General features: G+C 36.0%; 1 protein-coding gene across 2 annotated transcripts; it reads right to left on the minus strand.

Moving 5' to 3' along the window:
- Positions 1-995: 995 nt before the first annotated feature.
- Positions 996-2238, minus strand: LOC149162380 (uncharacterized). Of its 2 annotated transcripts, none has more exons than XM_089435686.1 (2): positions 2109-2238; positions 996-1937 (listed from the first exon to the last, which is right to left on the minus strand). In XM_089435686.1, the coding sequence occupies exon 2, from the start codon at positions 1668-1670 to the stop codon at positions 1152-1154; it is 519 nt and encodes a 172-aa protein (XP_089291812.1). In that variant the 5' UTR covers positions 1671-1937; positions 2109-2238; the 3' UTR covers positions 996-1151. The 2 variants fall into 2 exon arrangements, with proteins under 2 accessions (XP_089291812.1, XP_089291813.1); XM_089435687.1 differs by having other exon boundaries at positions 2109-2232.
- Between the last annotated feature and the right edge of the window lie 14196 nt (positions 2239-16434).

Here is a 16434-nt window from a genome sequence, read left to right on the forward strand (position 1 = left end):
GAAGCACGTAACAACCGTGTGCTTACATTTTTTAAGTCACCAAAAAGATTTGGATGTGGAAGCGTCTTCAAACTAGGAGCACCCGACAAGTTGATGTTGACATTTTGGAAATCTACCACCACGTAGGCATCCGTTAAATTTCCAAAAAAAATCGGTAGCACAAGCATTTCTACGCTGAAAGCACCTGACAACTTAATAGAAATGGAGACATTTGTTAAATCCCCCAAAAAAATTTCGGACGAGGAAGCATTTCCGAACTAGAGGCACACAGGTTGACGTTGGCATTTTGGAAATCTACCACTACATCAACCTCTGCTAAATTGCCAAAAAAACTCGGAAGCGGAAGCGTCTCCAAACTAGAATCCCCTGACAACTTGATTGAAACCTTGGTTAAATCTCCAAAATAATTCATAACTGGAAGCGTCTCCAAACTAAAAGCACCTGTCGGCTTGACGTTGCTATTTTGGAAATCCACCACCACATCGACCTTTGTTAAATTTCCGAAAAAACTCGGAAGCAGAAGCCTCTCCAAACCTGAAGCACCTGACAACTTGATGGAAACCTCTGTTAAATCTCCAAAAAAATTCATGAGTGGAAACGTATCCAAACTAGAAGCACCTGACAGGTTGACGTTGGCATTTTGGAAATCTACCACTACATAAACCTCCGCTAAATTGCCAAACAAAGTCGGAAGCGGAAGCATCTCCACACTGGAAGCACCTGACAACTTAATGGAATGTAGACATTTTTTAGATCCCCATAAAAAATGGGACGCCGAAGCTTCTCCAAACTAGAAGCACCTGACAAGTTGACGTCGGCATTTCGAAACTCTACCACCACACCAACATGTATTAAATTTCCATAATTTCCATAAAACGTCGGAAGTGCAAGCGTCTCCAAACTGGAAGCACCTGACAACTTAATGGAAATGGAGACATTTGTTAGATCCCCAGAAAAAATGGGACGCGCTCCAAACTAGAAGCACCTAACAAGTTGATGCTGACATTTGTTAAATTTCCAAAAGGAAGTGTCTTCAAATTGGAAAGACCCGATAAATCTATGTGGACATTTGTTAAATTTCCACAACACAGCGTCTGCAAACTAGAAAGATCTGATAAATAGATGTTAATATTTGTTAAATTTTCAAAAGACTACGGAAGCGTCTTCAACCTGGAAACACCTGACAATTCGAAATGCCGGAGATTTGTTAAATTTTCAAAAGAATTTGGAAGCGTCTCCAACATAGAAGCATCTAACAAAGTGAAGTGCTGGAGATTTGTAAAATTTCCAAAAAAATTAGGAAGCATCTCCCAACTGGAAACATTTGACAATTCGAAGCGCTGGAGATTTATTAAATCTCCAAATGAATTCGGAAGCGGCTTCAACCTAGAAGCATCTAACAGAGTGAAGTGCGGGAGATTTGTTAAATTTCCAAAAAAGCTCGTAAACGTCTCCCAACTAGAAGCACCCGACATTTCGAAGTGCTGGAGATTTCTTAAATTTCCGAAAGAACTCGGAAGAGTCTGGAACCTAGAAGCATTTAACAGAGTGAAGTGCTGAAGATTTGCTAAATTTACAAAACAATTCGGAAGCGTCTCCCAACTGGAAGCACCTGACATTTCGAAGTGCCTGAGATTTGTCAAATTTCCAAAAGAATTCAGAAGCGTCATTATACTGGAAGCCCAATTCAAATTGATGTGCTAAAGGTTTATTAGCTTTCCAAAGGACTCAGGAAGCGACACCATCTCTGAACACCTTTGCAGGGTCAAGCATTTCAATGAGTGTAGATTGCAAAATTCCTCCGGCAAGCTTTTGAGTGGGAGGATCAGACTTTCCTGACCCACAAAAATCTTTTCCAGGCGGGTCAGCTGCCCTATGGAGTTCGGAAAGCTTGAAAGAGGAGAAAAAATACTTAGCTCTCGCAGCTGGAGAGGAGCCTGCAATGTTCACATTTCATGTGTAAGAAAGATTTATGAGGCTTATCATCTACAAACTGAAACGAAAGGAAATGTCAAAGAGAAACGAACCTACATATTTTGTTTACGAGGACTATCAGTTACTCATTGAAATGAAATGTGAAAGAAGAATACACGCACATATCTGCATACCTGAGACTTATCTTGCCACAAAATTTCCAATCTGCTCCCGGCCACTTCTAGAGCTCTTAAATTCTCCATTGTAACCCAAAAAAGCAAGGAAGAGTCAGGAAAATGATACCAGCGAAGCCATTTGAGAGGTACTAACGGAGCTCTCTTTAATATAGCTTTTAAATAATCACCTTCAGTGGCAACAAATTCCAAATTCATACAATCATAATGAATTTTTTTTAACAGATTCCACCTAGGGTCTCTCAGATGCGATGGGCTTGAAAAAAGGAGAGAGTATGGCACGGGAGGAACCATCTAAATTCCACGGACTTTGGTTACCACCTATTCATTCATCAAAAACTACACATTATCCACTACACAGATCTATCTTTCTGGATTAAAATAACGCAGACTAAAGATTAGGCACTGATGAGAGAGGATTGGATGGTTGAAACACTCACAGATGAAGTTTGCGCCAACAAATCATCAATTTGGGAAAGTCGACGCGGCATTGATTCTTCTTTGGCAATAATTCTCCCCATATCTCTAATTTGATCATGCATTTTTATTTTCTTCTCACTGTCCAGCTACAGTAGACATTTGCTCTCTAGATTTTCCAGCCCTACCACACCCCATATTCTTATTGCCGTGTCTATTTCCTCTCCTATGAAAAAACAAACAATATCTAAAAATATTTGCCGATCCTCTTCTTTGAGTGACTCGTAACTAATGTGGAGTCTGTTTTGTATTTCAGTAGGAAGTCTCTTGTGAAGTTCTTCAAGAAACTCTTCCCAGTAAGACTGTTGTCGTCCATAAACAGCCGCCCCAAAGACTTTCAAAGATAACGGCAATCCGTCACACGCCGTTACAAACCGATCTACCAGATCTGCAAACCCTGCAGGTGGATCTCTGTGATGGAAGGCATGGCAGCAGAAGAGTTCTTTGGAGTCTGGTCTACTCAGACCCTCTAGATTATAAATTGATCCGTCTTCGACTCCTGAGATTCTGAGGACATGCCAGTCACGAGAGGTAACCAAAATCAGGGTCTGGGGGCTAAGGGAATCCTTCATTGATAAAGTTTTTCCATCTGGTCTATGTGATCTACATCATCTAGAATTATAAGTGCATGACAAGATGAGAGATGTTTTTTAAGTTCCCATATACTCTGGTCAGGTTTCTCAATTTTGATATCCTTATGTTTCAAGTCCTGGAAAAATCGGTATCTTCTTTTAGAGCTTGGCCCTTTTCTATTGTTCTTGATGAGACAGTAGGCGATACCCTGTATATTGATTGACAGTGTTTGAGACACCTGGAATAGCATGTTGTGAAACGGGATTAATAGGGGCTGGTCCGTGTAACGGCATTACCCCCTTAATTTTTTTTCCCTATGTCTCTAAATATGTGTTCCGGAATGGCGTTCACCATACAATGCAAAAGGTTTAGTAGGTCGTTGGTTGATTTTATTGATGATGAAATTTGTCATTTTGTTTTAAAAATTGAGGTTGTTTTTAAAGGGAAAATTAAATAATTTTTTCTCCTCGAATTATTTTAATTTGTAAAGAATAATTTGATGATGACAATCAAGTTTGGTTTGGCTTATAAGACTGAAAAAACGTAGGGGATTACTTGATTTTAAATTGTGGGGAAAATGCTATTCATTTTTTAGCCTTCTTTTGTGACCCTGAAAAAGTCTTAATTTTCCAATATCTTCAATGCTCGTTGGAAAATTTAAAAATAAAAAACCGATAAAAGTAGATAAGTACAAATTTATTTAAGAATAGTTTTATTACCTGATTCATCAACCTAATAAGATGCCATTTATATTTTTAAAATCAAATGACATAGCAAGCCATTCCTGCAACGTTTCCTTGAATGTTGTTTTCTATTTATTCGTTTCTTTAATGTTGCTACCTTTTCTTGAATAATGTTTTCCATTCATTCCCTTCTTTAATTTTGATATGATCAAATCTACAATTCAAATTAAATTTTGAAAGGTATCTTGCTATATTCAAACAATCATTTTTTATAACTCTAAACTTTGTACACAGTCTCATTCAACACACTTCCCTTCTCTAATCTTGATTGTTCAAAACAACTTTTGAAAATTATTTTGCGATAATCAAACAATCATTTTATTTAACTTCAAACACCTAAACTTCATCTTATCTTATTTATAACTTTAAACTTTGTAGAGAGTTGCATTATGCACCCTTCTTCAATGCTAGTATTACATCATAAACACCTAAACCTCATCTTATTAGGTATATGTCTATCCACTCATGAATTCATGAATTATCTTCTTTATAACTTTAAACTTTGTACCGAGTTGCATTTTGCACCCTTCTTCAATGTTAGTATTACATCATAAACACCTAAACTTCGTCTTATCAAGTATATGTCTAGCTGCTCATGAACTTGTCTATCATAAAGGACATCATAAATAATTAAATTTCATCTTATTAGTGGCTCATGAACTTGTCTATTAACTGTTGCTTTTCCATGTTACTTATATCTAGGATAGAATCGTAAATTAATGACGCTACCAAACAAAGCATCACAACAAGTCTACTTTGCACAACATAACAATATACAACGGTAAATCTACTAGTGCACAAAATATACACAATTTTATACAACAACCCAACTTTGTCATATTAATCAATCTGTTAATACAACAATTTGGGGCTCCCGTACTAGGGATAATGGCTCTCAAATATCCATTAGTATAACAATACAAAATACAAGATATAATGATGATCTAACTGATGCAGTCGATAATCACAACTACTTTTTTGTATCATGTGCACTACGCGTCCTTTGCTTCTACTCTGCAACACCCACCTTTTTTAATGCACTAACTCCTTTAGGCCACTGAACTCAGTTATCCAATCTTCCCTCTAGCTAATCATAACTTCATCTATCATTAACGCATAGGGTCTTTAGACTCACTAGTTGCTCCTTCATCCTTTAAGGTAACAACACTTTGAGACTTCTGGCCATTGTTTCTCCTCAACTCTTTTGGGACTTGTATTCCCACTATAGTCTTTCTGCATTGCTCCAATGAAGACTAAGATAGGGAAAGAGGGCTACCACCTATTATCATTAAATTTCACTTCTCTAACAATGAACATGAGATGTCAACATCTGCTCCTAGTTGGCCATGCCATGAGCTCCTCCAAATTTCCTCCTCTAGTAGACACCTTAGTCCATCAAGGTGTTCCACTTAGGGCTCAGACTTGGGCACTTTCACAATGCCCTTCAACATACCTTAAATTCCCAATATCATATGAAATAACTTGTCCAACCTAGGACCTCATCCACCTAGCATCAATTCAACTTTAATACATCAATCACACATACCTTTTGACTGCTCCTAGACCGGTGTATGTTGTTGTTGTTGAGGCTTCCTGATTAGGGTTTATAACAGCCATTGGTTAGCCCTCTTTAACAGTCTAATTGATCATCCAATAGTTACAACATAGCTTCCTTATCTTGTTGTTGTACCTTGTTGGCTTGTAGGGCTAAATTACAACCCTATTCTCACCCAAAAACTCTCTGTTCACTAAGGAACAGGTCTTAAACCTCCTGTCGAGACTCCTGTACCGAATGCAACCCTAAAGGGTAATGCAATATGCCACAAACACCTTGCCAACCATCCTAGATTTATCCCTTGAGGCCTTGGCCTACCTTTACTCCTACTTGGCCCATGGAAAAAATATGAATGGACCCTAAACAAGCGTCCTTTCCTGCCTCAGCCTCCCCTGTTGAGCTATGGCTCACGTCATATTAATATATTGCTATGGAAGATGCTCATGGGATGTGAGAAATGACCTCACACACACCTCTGATTTATATCTTAAGATGTGGCTCCAACAAATTTCCCTTTAGGGCCTGTACAATTGTCATAAGGCCTATTAACAACTAACCAACCTTAACTCTTCTTGTGCAAGCCCACACATTAATTTCAAAAATTAATATCTCAAGTTATACATCTTGGATTTGAGTGATTTTCATTGCTTCTTTCTTCTCTCGAGGTCCTCTATCATCTCAAATCATCACATGTGAAAATCTCTTTGTGTTTTCACACCTACAAGCGTGGGTGTAAATCCCACTCCTTGGGTTCCAAGCACACAAAATGCTTTTGTGGCACTCCAACCTCCAAACCCTAAACCATAAGGCTTGGAGTACCACCCAAGCTACCAAATATCAACTCTCCCTCGCTTCCAAGACTAGGAAGTAACTCGTCATTATCACTGTCACTGCTCGTAATACTACCCCAACTCCTAATTCCCAAAGCTGTAGCAATCCCTGTAGCATGAATTATGCCTCTCACAGAATCTTAAATCATGGACACTACCAAACCAAGTATCACAACAAGTATACTTTGCACAATGAAGAAATATACAACAATAAATCTACTAGTGCACAAAATATACACATTTTTTTACACAATTTTATACAAGCCAACTTCATTATATTAATCAATATGATAATACAAAATTATAGGGCTCTCATACTAGGGATAGTGGCCCTCAAATATCTACTAGTACAAGAATACAATATACAAAATACACTGAAGATTTAGATGATGTAGTCGACAATCACAGTTGCTTTGTCGTATCTTATACATTGTGGGTCTTTCGCTTCTATTATACAACACCTGCCTCTATCAATGCACCAACTCCTTTAGGCCACTAAACTCGGTTATCCAATCTTCCCTTTAGTTGATCATAATTCCATCTATCATCAACACATAGGGTCTTCACGCTTGCTAGCTGCCACTTCATCCTTCAAGGCAACAACACTTTGAGATGTTTTCCCATTGCTTCTCCTCAGCTCTTTTGGGAATTTTCTTCTCGCTACAGTTTTCCTCCACTACTCCAAAGAAGACTAACATAGGGTAGGAGGTCTTCCACCTATCATCATCGAATGTCACTTCTCCAACAATGAACACGAGTTGTCAACAACTACTCCTCGTTGGCCAGACCTTGAGCTCCTCCAAACTTCCTCCTCTAGTATCCACCTTAGTCCATCAAAACACTGCACTTACGGCTCAGACTTGGGAACTTTCACACTACCCTCCAACATAACTCAAATTCCCAATACCATATTGTTGGGTGTAGGAATTACACTTAAGCAAACTCCTCAACACTTAAATTGTCAACCCGGGGGATTCGTAAACTTAGAGACGAAGCACAGGAATGTTAGAGATGGTATGAATATTTCTAATGTCAATCCCTATTTTCTTTAAAGGAAAGATTGCAGAATAAAAAAAAAGAGAGAAAGAGGCAACTTGAACCATCAAAATAATTTTAAGACTCGAACAAGGAATAATGCATTTACAACATGGATTTAGAAATAAAGGGGCAATCACTCTAGCTAACTATTGATCAACTACTGAGTGTGTGTTTTTCTTTAGCAGAGACACTTTAGCAGTCTCATCAGATGGGCCCTCAAACTTACGTATGTAGAGATTTCCTTCTTGCACTAATTTGTTCTGCACTAGTGCAGTCCGCTTGCACTGGTGGAGGAATAGAGATCTATTCAGAGGGTATAAATGGTGTCTTTACTAAAAGTGTTTTACTTCCTGCAAGGGCTTGAACTTTTTCAAGTTCAGAGCACTCAGATCTCATGGCAAGAAACTAGTTCTTACACCAGATCAGAGCTTCTTGCACTTAGTATTTAATACTTGGAATAAGTGTTTAATTATTGCAAGTGTTATCAATTTTCATACATAAAAATGAATGTTTCTTATTTTAACCGAGTGCGGAAATAAAGAGACAATCAATATAATCTATCCTATCATAAAGTGTTAATAAAAACAAGAAAATTGCGAGAAGTAAACTAGATAGGCTTGCTGTATCACACCAACGTGCACTGGTGCAAGTTCATTTCTCATGCTTAGACCAGGCGGGGAAACCAATCAAACAAACCTGTAGAAAATGAATAGCACACCAACGTGCACTGGTGCAGGTTTATTTCTCCTGCTTGGACCAAGCGGGAAAACCAGTCCGAAATCAGGTGCAGGAAACTGAATAGCACACCAACGTGCACTGGTGCAGGTTTATTTCTTCTGCTTGGATCGGGCAGGAAAACCAATCCGAAATCAAATACAGGGAAATGAAACTTAACTACTTCACATAGTGGATCCACTTTCACTCAGACAAGTATGTATGCACTGGAAATTAAATCACACTTGTCAATATAAAAACATAAATTACAAGAAACACGAAAATAGGGTAAATGTGTTGGGTTGGCTGGGCCCTAGCTAACTAGCGCATTTCCCTTTCAAATAGAAACGCTTCTCAGTACTTTATCAATTCATCAACTTTCAAACACATAAATACGATTTATGAAACATGAGGCGGAGCTCCCTTTTTATCAATTCATAGAGGCAAATACATGCGTGAATACATAGTCTAACCTAGATTTGGGTGATAACAAAATACAAGCCTGCTATCGCCTCCCTGGTTATATCTCTGTTCTATACAAACTTCTGTCAAAAACTATCTCATCCTATTTACATTCCTCGTTATATAGATCCTTGGCCGAAGGCCAAAAGAATCGTTTAACCAATTACATAACCGATATGTAGAATTTAGCTTTCGGCCTTCAAAATTAGGTAGTTGATCGACCTTGCTGTTGTGGCTGAAGCTCGGCTGCCTTCAGATTTATCTTGCTATCATGGCTGAAGCTGCGCAAAATGAGGCAGTGATCAAGGAGGCTTGGATCTGCTGTAAGGATTCGCTGTGCGGGCACCAGTGCAAGATCCGATCCTGCACTAGGATCAGCGGTCATGGTCAGCATTTGAATACCAAACAAACATTGGAGATATCGATAAGTTACAAGAGTGATTATAAGCAAGAAATCATGTAATAAATAATTAATTAATGCTAAGTATGTTAAAAATATGAAATATAAAATTCATGCGAAATATGTCATCGTTCTTAGACTAGTGCAAGATGAGGGTGTATAAAAGAAGTAAAACAATGGTACATGGTTATAATTTAGGAAGGGAGAAATGGCCAAAGGAGAATGGTTTTATTTTAAAAGATATAATTCACGCGCACTCTTATTTTCCACCCTTTTTAAGTGTTAGTACTACAAGTACATCACGAAGCCCTAAACTTTATTTTATTAGGTATATATATAGCAAATCATGAAGTTGTCTACTAACCACTTAAATTTCTAGTGGTGTCATTTTCTATGGAAATCTGTTAAGAATGCTTAATCCAGGTATCAAGTCAATCTAATCTAAAATGTCTCTTAAGGTACCCCAATTGGTTTATCACTTATGATGATGTCCTCATATATTTATTTAATAATTCTTCAATATATTACTATCACTTCCTTCTTTCCTTCTTCTCAAGCCATTTTTGGGAAAAAATCAAGGAAACGGTTATGAATTGTTTATTCCTTATAAACATTATTTCACTAAACAAAGCATGATCTTGTTAATGTTTCTATCTCCAACATTTTGTTTTGTCATTTAATGTAACCTACAACTTCTTTTCTCTTTCTCAAAACTAGTAAGAATATTCATCCCATCATTAGAAAGTTCCATGTCATACAACCAAGGTCTACCAAGTAATACATAATAGGTACCCATGGCAGCAATATCATAGAAAACATGGTCTTGATAATCTCGTATTTGAAAATTTAACAAATACTATGGAAGAATAGTAACCTAATGTCCCTTTTCTAGTAATGAAATTCTATATGCACTTGGATAGAGTGTACATTTCAATGTTAAATCCTTTATCACCTAGGATGGAGTGCGCATTTCCATGTTAAATCCTTTATTGCCTTTTTATGCACTAGTAATTTAATACTTCCTTCACTAATAATGAGATGACAACACTTACCTTGTACTTTCCATTTTGCATTCATCCCTTTCCCATCATTTTGATTCTCAGCACATTCTACCATCTTATGCTTTAGTTTACCACAATTGTAACTTTCCATAAATTTCTTAGTGTAACCACTTGATTCATATTCATTTCTTACATTTTTTCTAACTTCATCCAAATCTCTCTTTACCTTTGCATTGCCTTTTTCTTCCTCTAGTACTTTGTTTCCGTCTACTCAACTTTTCGTCAATATCAACAGCAATTTGGTATGCTTTATCTACAGTATGAACATAATATAATTTAATTTCATCTTGAGTAAAAAAAACTTAGGCCGTTAGCACTGCTTGCAATTATTTGGAATTTGGGCCCCTTTATGCATGGTCACTCCTCTATGTTCCCTCAAATTAATTTCTCCCTTTCACCTCAAATCCCCATCATTTTTGTACATAATTTATTAATAATTCGCATGTAAGGATTTCACTTTCATGTTACTTCCCATTTTTTCCCACGTCTTAATCTTGTCCATACTATTATACACTATATTATTGTACAAAATCTCACCATAACACAGTGTGCTCCTTTGAAATTGGTGGCAACAGACATCACCTCATGAGGGTATTCGACTTTTTAATATTCAAAATCATTTTCTAATTCTCCAGTTTAATTAGATTTTCAATCGTTAAGTTTCTATTCCAATTCAATTTCTTAGTTCTATATAGTGACTCTGTCTTTTTAGAAGTTTGTGCAACTACACACTAGGGTCTCTTTCCTAGTCATTTTGTCTTTCCTTTCTTTCAAGTTATATTCTTGATTCCTCTCCAACATTATGGACATGATTTATTTGCAATTCCTTAATTCTCCTTCTCAACTTTTTAGATTCTTAATTTCTATGACTTCCCATATCTTCGATCTCTATAGCTACAATATCTTTTATTTATTTTGTTAAGTGGCATTCTTATTCATGTTGTCCTAGAATTCTCACTTCAATTACTATGCATGAACTAATGCATTATTAATACTATTTTAAACAAAGATTAATTTCCTAGCATCTAATGGTTAGCATAACATCCACCATCAAAACTTCTTTACAACATGCGCAATCATTCCCAAAAACAGAAGTTACACTTTCCTCCTTCCCAAGAGTTTGACATACTATTTTCTTCTCTTTCTTTTGCAAAGCTATAAGTTCATCTCTAATACCACTTGATGTGTTTTAGGGATGCAATGAAATTAATATAGCATAAACTATGCATACAAATGGTGTTTTGATGATCTGTAATGAAAACTTGAAGGTGATGGAAAAATTTTCAAGTAAAATTTTATGTATTTTAGTCAATGGATCACTTTGAAAAACACTTAAAATAATGGCTTTAAAACTTAGTTAACATCATAAAACATAGACAAATATACCATATCAAAAACACATAACAACAAAAATGATAAAGGAGTTAACCCCTCTCCTGATCCAGCTTCCAATGTTGGACCTCTTTCAATAAGTGCTCAAATTTTTGTTTACATCGATTTACTATGCTCATAATGTAAAAATCATGTCTCCAATGGCTTCATAATAGTAAATAACCCCCAATTGGGCTCTTGTTGGGCTCAGTTTGGCCAAAAACTAAATAAGGTATGCTCTCTAGAAGTTTTCCCTGCTAACTGCTCTACAAACTGCACTAACTTGCTAACCATTCTATGAATCCACCTTTTCCAGAACCACCAAGCGACAATTTCGCCCAGCACCAGTGAGATTCGCGTTGAATTGGGTGCATTTTGTTACCTCATTTAAATGCGCAATGAGGCTTGTAGGTGGAAAAATTGGGCCACATGGGGCCATGCGCTTGGGGGTTGGGGCTAACTGCCCACCCCCATAGGCATATGCCCCTGACTCTTCGACAATGGTTCCATGCCCACCATAAAATGCAGGGCTTATCCCCATTCTTTTTCACATGTCACTGTCGAGCTCTCCACTGTAGTCCGTCGTGGTTCCATGGCATCATGGTGATCGTGGGATGGGCTTATCCGCTAGCCCCCCACTACAGTCATTCTCTGGTCCGGTGGGTAGATGTTATGGTATCCAAAACCTTGCCCTCGGCTCCTGCTGCCTACGGTCTCGTGGCGATAAGGTGATGGGGGCTATGGCTTAGCTCCAGACCCATCCTCCAATACATTAACGCTTACCATTTAAATATAAATGCACCACTAGGTATATCAAGTAACACCTGCAATGCGATTGAAAAATCACTGCCATGCTAGTTTAGAGGTCTTGAGTTCGAATCTAGTTAGTAGAAATTTGGCGTTTAACCAAATTTTGTTGACCCCGGGGTGCTAGGTGGCAGCGCATGATTGGGCCATGCGGTATCCCACCATTGGCCCAAATAAAAACTCAACCACCAAACAAAACACAGTAGATTCGAACCAATATGGAGAGGCCACTTGGCATCCTTCCATTGGCCCAAATTGTACAATCAGCTTACCCAGTCAACCTACCCATTCAATGTACAGACTGCCCAGTGACCAGTCCTGCAACCAACCTACAATTTCTTTTACTTGTTTGGGAAAATCATCAGAACGCGATATCGAGAGCATACAATATTGGTTTTGAGCGATTCAATTTGTGTTGGATTCAGGCTATCGAGATCTAACCACAACCAAAATTGGATTTAGGTCGTAGAAAAATTGGATTGACATAAACATAACCAAAAAGAAGAAAAATAATATGGTGTTTCATTACCTCCAAGAGCAATTGTGCCCACAAAATCCAATGTAGTACCACTCATGATTCCCAAGACGACATTAGCTTTTTTGTGTGCATTGGGACTCATTCATTAGTGTTTTTTTTTTAATCATAGAAATTGTTAAGGTTAATCATTAAATAACTTCCATAACAATATCTTCTTTGGAAAACTCATAATGTTGATCCATGAATGTTAACTTATGTTACAATCACATATGGTGGGAATAAATAGTTCTCATGGAGTATTTTAAAGCTTAAGCATGCTTACATCGACAACCAAATAACCTTATGGAAAAATTCCTCTCTATTTTGTTTTGGTGCTTCTAAATTTGAGTGTTAACAAATTAAAGTATGCTACAACCTCTACAACAGAGTTAATACATTTCACTTAATTCAGGCTGAATTCAAGATACCAATATCTTGCCAATGATCATGTTCTATAATTTCTACTCTAAATAATCTTGAGATTTAAATGTTTGAATTGAACTTGCACTTGACTTTTTGTTCATAGTTTTTATAATTTATACTCTAAGTATACTTGAGATTGAATTGTTGAAATTGAACTTTCACTTGATCTCCCAAACTTTTAAGCAAAACCCTTTACTTGAACCCGTTTTTCCTTTTCCAACAGAGTGGTAAGGTTGGGTGTAGTGAATCTTGTTGCAATTGTTTCCCAAATTGATTTTATTTAAGTTGTCATCATTTCTTATTAGAAAGTCCTCATAGCACAATGAAATGGTCATTTGTGATACTTATAGCTAGGAGGAAAGCACCATAAGCTTGATTTATGAGGTATTTGTAGGAGTTATCACTGTTAAATATATTTTTTCTTAAATTTTTTTTGTCTCCATCTTATCAAGGGGATTGTTCTGAAAAATCATCTATGAATCCCCATATTATAGTGTTTCTGAAAAACAAGAGAACGATATGTCAGTAGAAGTTCAGATATATATATATATATATATATATATATATATATATATATATATGTATGTATATATATGTATGTATATATGTATATGTATATATATGTATATGTATATATATGTATATGTATATCTGTATATGTATATCTATATATATATATATATATATATATATATATATATATATATATATACACGTATATGTATATATATATCTATATATATATATATATATATATATATATATATATATATATATATATATACGTATGTATGTATATGTATGTATGTATGTACATATGTACATACATATATATAGATATATACATATACATATATATATATAATGTGGTTCACATACCCCAAGGATTAGTGGTTGCTACATCCATGGAATATTTTTATTAGGCAGATCCATCCAAAGGGATCACCTCTTATTGGCTCACCCAGTGAACCTGACCTTGAGAGTGTCAAGAGAATTAAATATGTGACCTCTTAGTAACAAAGGTGATTTAACAACAATGGATCAACTAATTGAGCTAACCCTCAAGGCTAGTAGAAGTTCATAAATTATTTTGAATATTATATAGAATCAAGAAAGTTTATTTTATGAGGATTTCAACTTAATTCTTAAAGAAAAATACATGGTATTTGTTTCTAACTAGAGGCCTATAAAGCTACTCAATGTCCCTACGAATTATTTGTAATGACTAAATTGCATGGTGCTATTTTAGGTAAATAGAAAACTAGCTCTGTGAGGGAAAAATAGTTGTTAGAGAATATAGTTAATTTGTAGGAAATTCCAGAGTGGGCTTCAAGAAAAAATCAAAATATATCAAGGTTAGTGATGTATCATTTCCCCAACATAGATTCATGTAATCTAATAAGAAGTCATAAAGTATACAATTGCCAAATATATGCCACAAAAAGAGATGATTACCCAAGTTCTAGAGTATTCAACACAATGAAATCAACTTGACTTTAAAGAACTCAAAATTGTGTCCTGAGAAAAATTTTCAAGGCAAGAAAATAAGGGAAAGGTGTCTTTAGAATATCTTTTGTAACTCGAGCAAGAGAATGTGACATTGTATGTTACTCCAAACATAAATGTTTGTACTTAAGTATGGAGAATCTCTAATGACATGACCTTAAAAACTTTCCAAAATAAAATAATGAAGGGAATCATAGCTTGATCACATATATTACTTTCTCCAAAATTCAAAGTGCTTTTCCACTTCAATTACCTATCAATAAGTTAGGTAAGACTAGCTGTTTTTTTGGATGGTCAAAGTACTCTATAAAAGTCAAAGGGCATAATAATATTAATAAAAATAAGAATAATTTAAACTTACAGAGTATTAGAGGCCCAATTGAGGTTTGAGATCCCCTTTTTTAGATGAAATAGGGGAACGCTAGCTTTGTTTGATCACACGCATAGCTTTGTGATATGCAAATGGCCTACAACTTGGCATCTTTGTTAAAATGAGAAAAACCTAATAGTAACTAGCCTTACAACATCATACATATTAATTTTTAGAGGGTTAAGCTACTTTAGGTAGTTATTCAGACAAAATATAATCTTCCCACACTTTATCACACAAACTAAATTATGAAAATTCAAGAGGTTTGTTCATGCCAACTAGTTGTTGATAAAAGAATGGATGATAGATTGTTCACACTTATGTTTAAACCTTGAGTCTTTATAAATTAAAACCCCAAATAGTTGTTAGAGGAAATGGAAAACAATCTTTTCGCTTTTATCACATATTATTCAGTGAAATCAAGGGATCCTTCAACTAATGTTTGAGAAAAAAGTGAGAAATGGTGGGCTTTGTTCTCTTGAACACTTACAGAAATAGAGAGCAGATTTAGGATAAATGTGAGATGCATATTATTCACATGATATACACATTAATACACAATTTCCCGACCCTTGGTTTCCGTCTTCCAAGGTTTCTTAGACTCCTATGACTATTCCCCTGTAGAAAATCTGATGGTAGGTTAACCCGATAATGCAATATAAATCAAAGAAGAATACTATAACCTGCTTTTACAATCAATTTGTGGAAGCTTAAAGATCGAGCTGAAAAATATAACCAGAAGAAGAAGAATCAATGGCACAATACGCATGAAAATACTTTGGGGAAATCCTCAGCTAAAAACCCCACACTATTGTATTATCATACATGGTGGAAATACATAGGAATTATACAAAGCCTTAGCTCTCACAGCTAGCCAACTCTCAGTACAATCCACACAGAGGCTCACAGGCAATCCTGGCTTCTCTCCAGCCTTCCTCTCTGCCCTCCAAGCTCCTATTTCCTTGCGATGTTCCTTGTGGATGATTTCCTATTACCAAGTGGAAAAATCTTCTCCAAAACTGCGCAATCCTCAAGGATAAATCCTTGACTGCATGCATGAGTTTTCTCCATGAGGAAACACATGAAACTGATAGTACACTGTCCTTGAACATTTATCTCAATTGGGTCTTTCTTAGAATAGACATGCAAGTTTCTGATGAGGGAATCTTCAGTTAACTGGAGTAGCACTAGTTGAGTGCATGCATGCATCAACTGATTGTTAACTCACTATTAGTTCCTCAAATAGTTTGGAACTAATTTAGCTAGACTTAACTCAGTAAACTGAATTAACTAATTACAACTCAAATATAACTCAATCTTATCTCTTTAATTTAAGGGATAACTCTTGCATGACTTCAGAAAGACTTCTAACTTGAATTTCTCCAACTAATTAATTTAAAATAAATTAATTAATTATTTCCAAGTAGTTGTTAAGACTAAATTTGATTTTAATTCACAATTTAATTTAAGGACAAATTA

The sequence above is a fragment of the Pinus tabuliformis genome, chromosome 5_2 (genome assembly GCF_031772625.1).
Source record: "Pinus tabuliformis cultivar Carrire ecotype Pingquan chromosome 5_2, CPIR1, whole genome shotgun sequence".
In the NCBI taxonomy this organism is placed as follows: Eukaryota; Viridiplantae; Streptophyta; class Pinopsida; order Pinales; family Pinaceae; genus Pinus; species Pinus tabuliformis.

Coding starts and splice junctions, on each gene's coding strand:
- LOC149162380 (XM_089435686.1), bottom strand. CDS start 1,670: ATGACGCTTCTGAATTCTTTTGGAAATTTGACAAATCTCAGGCACTTC.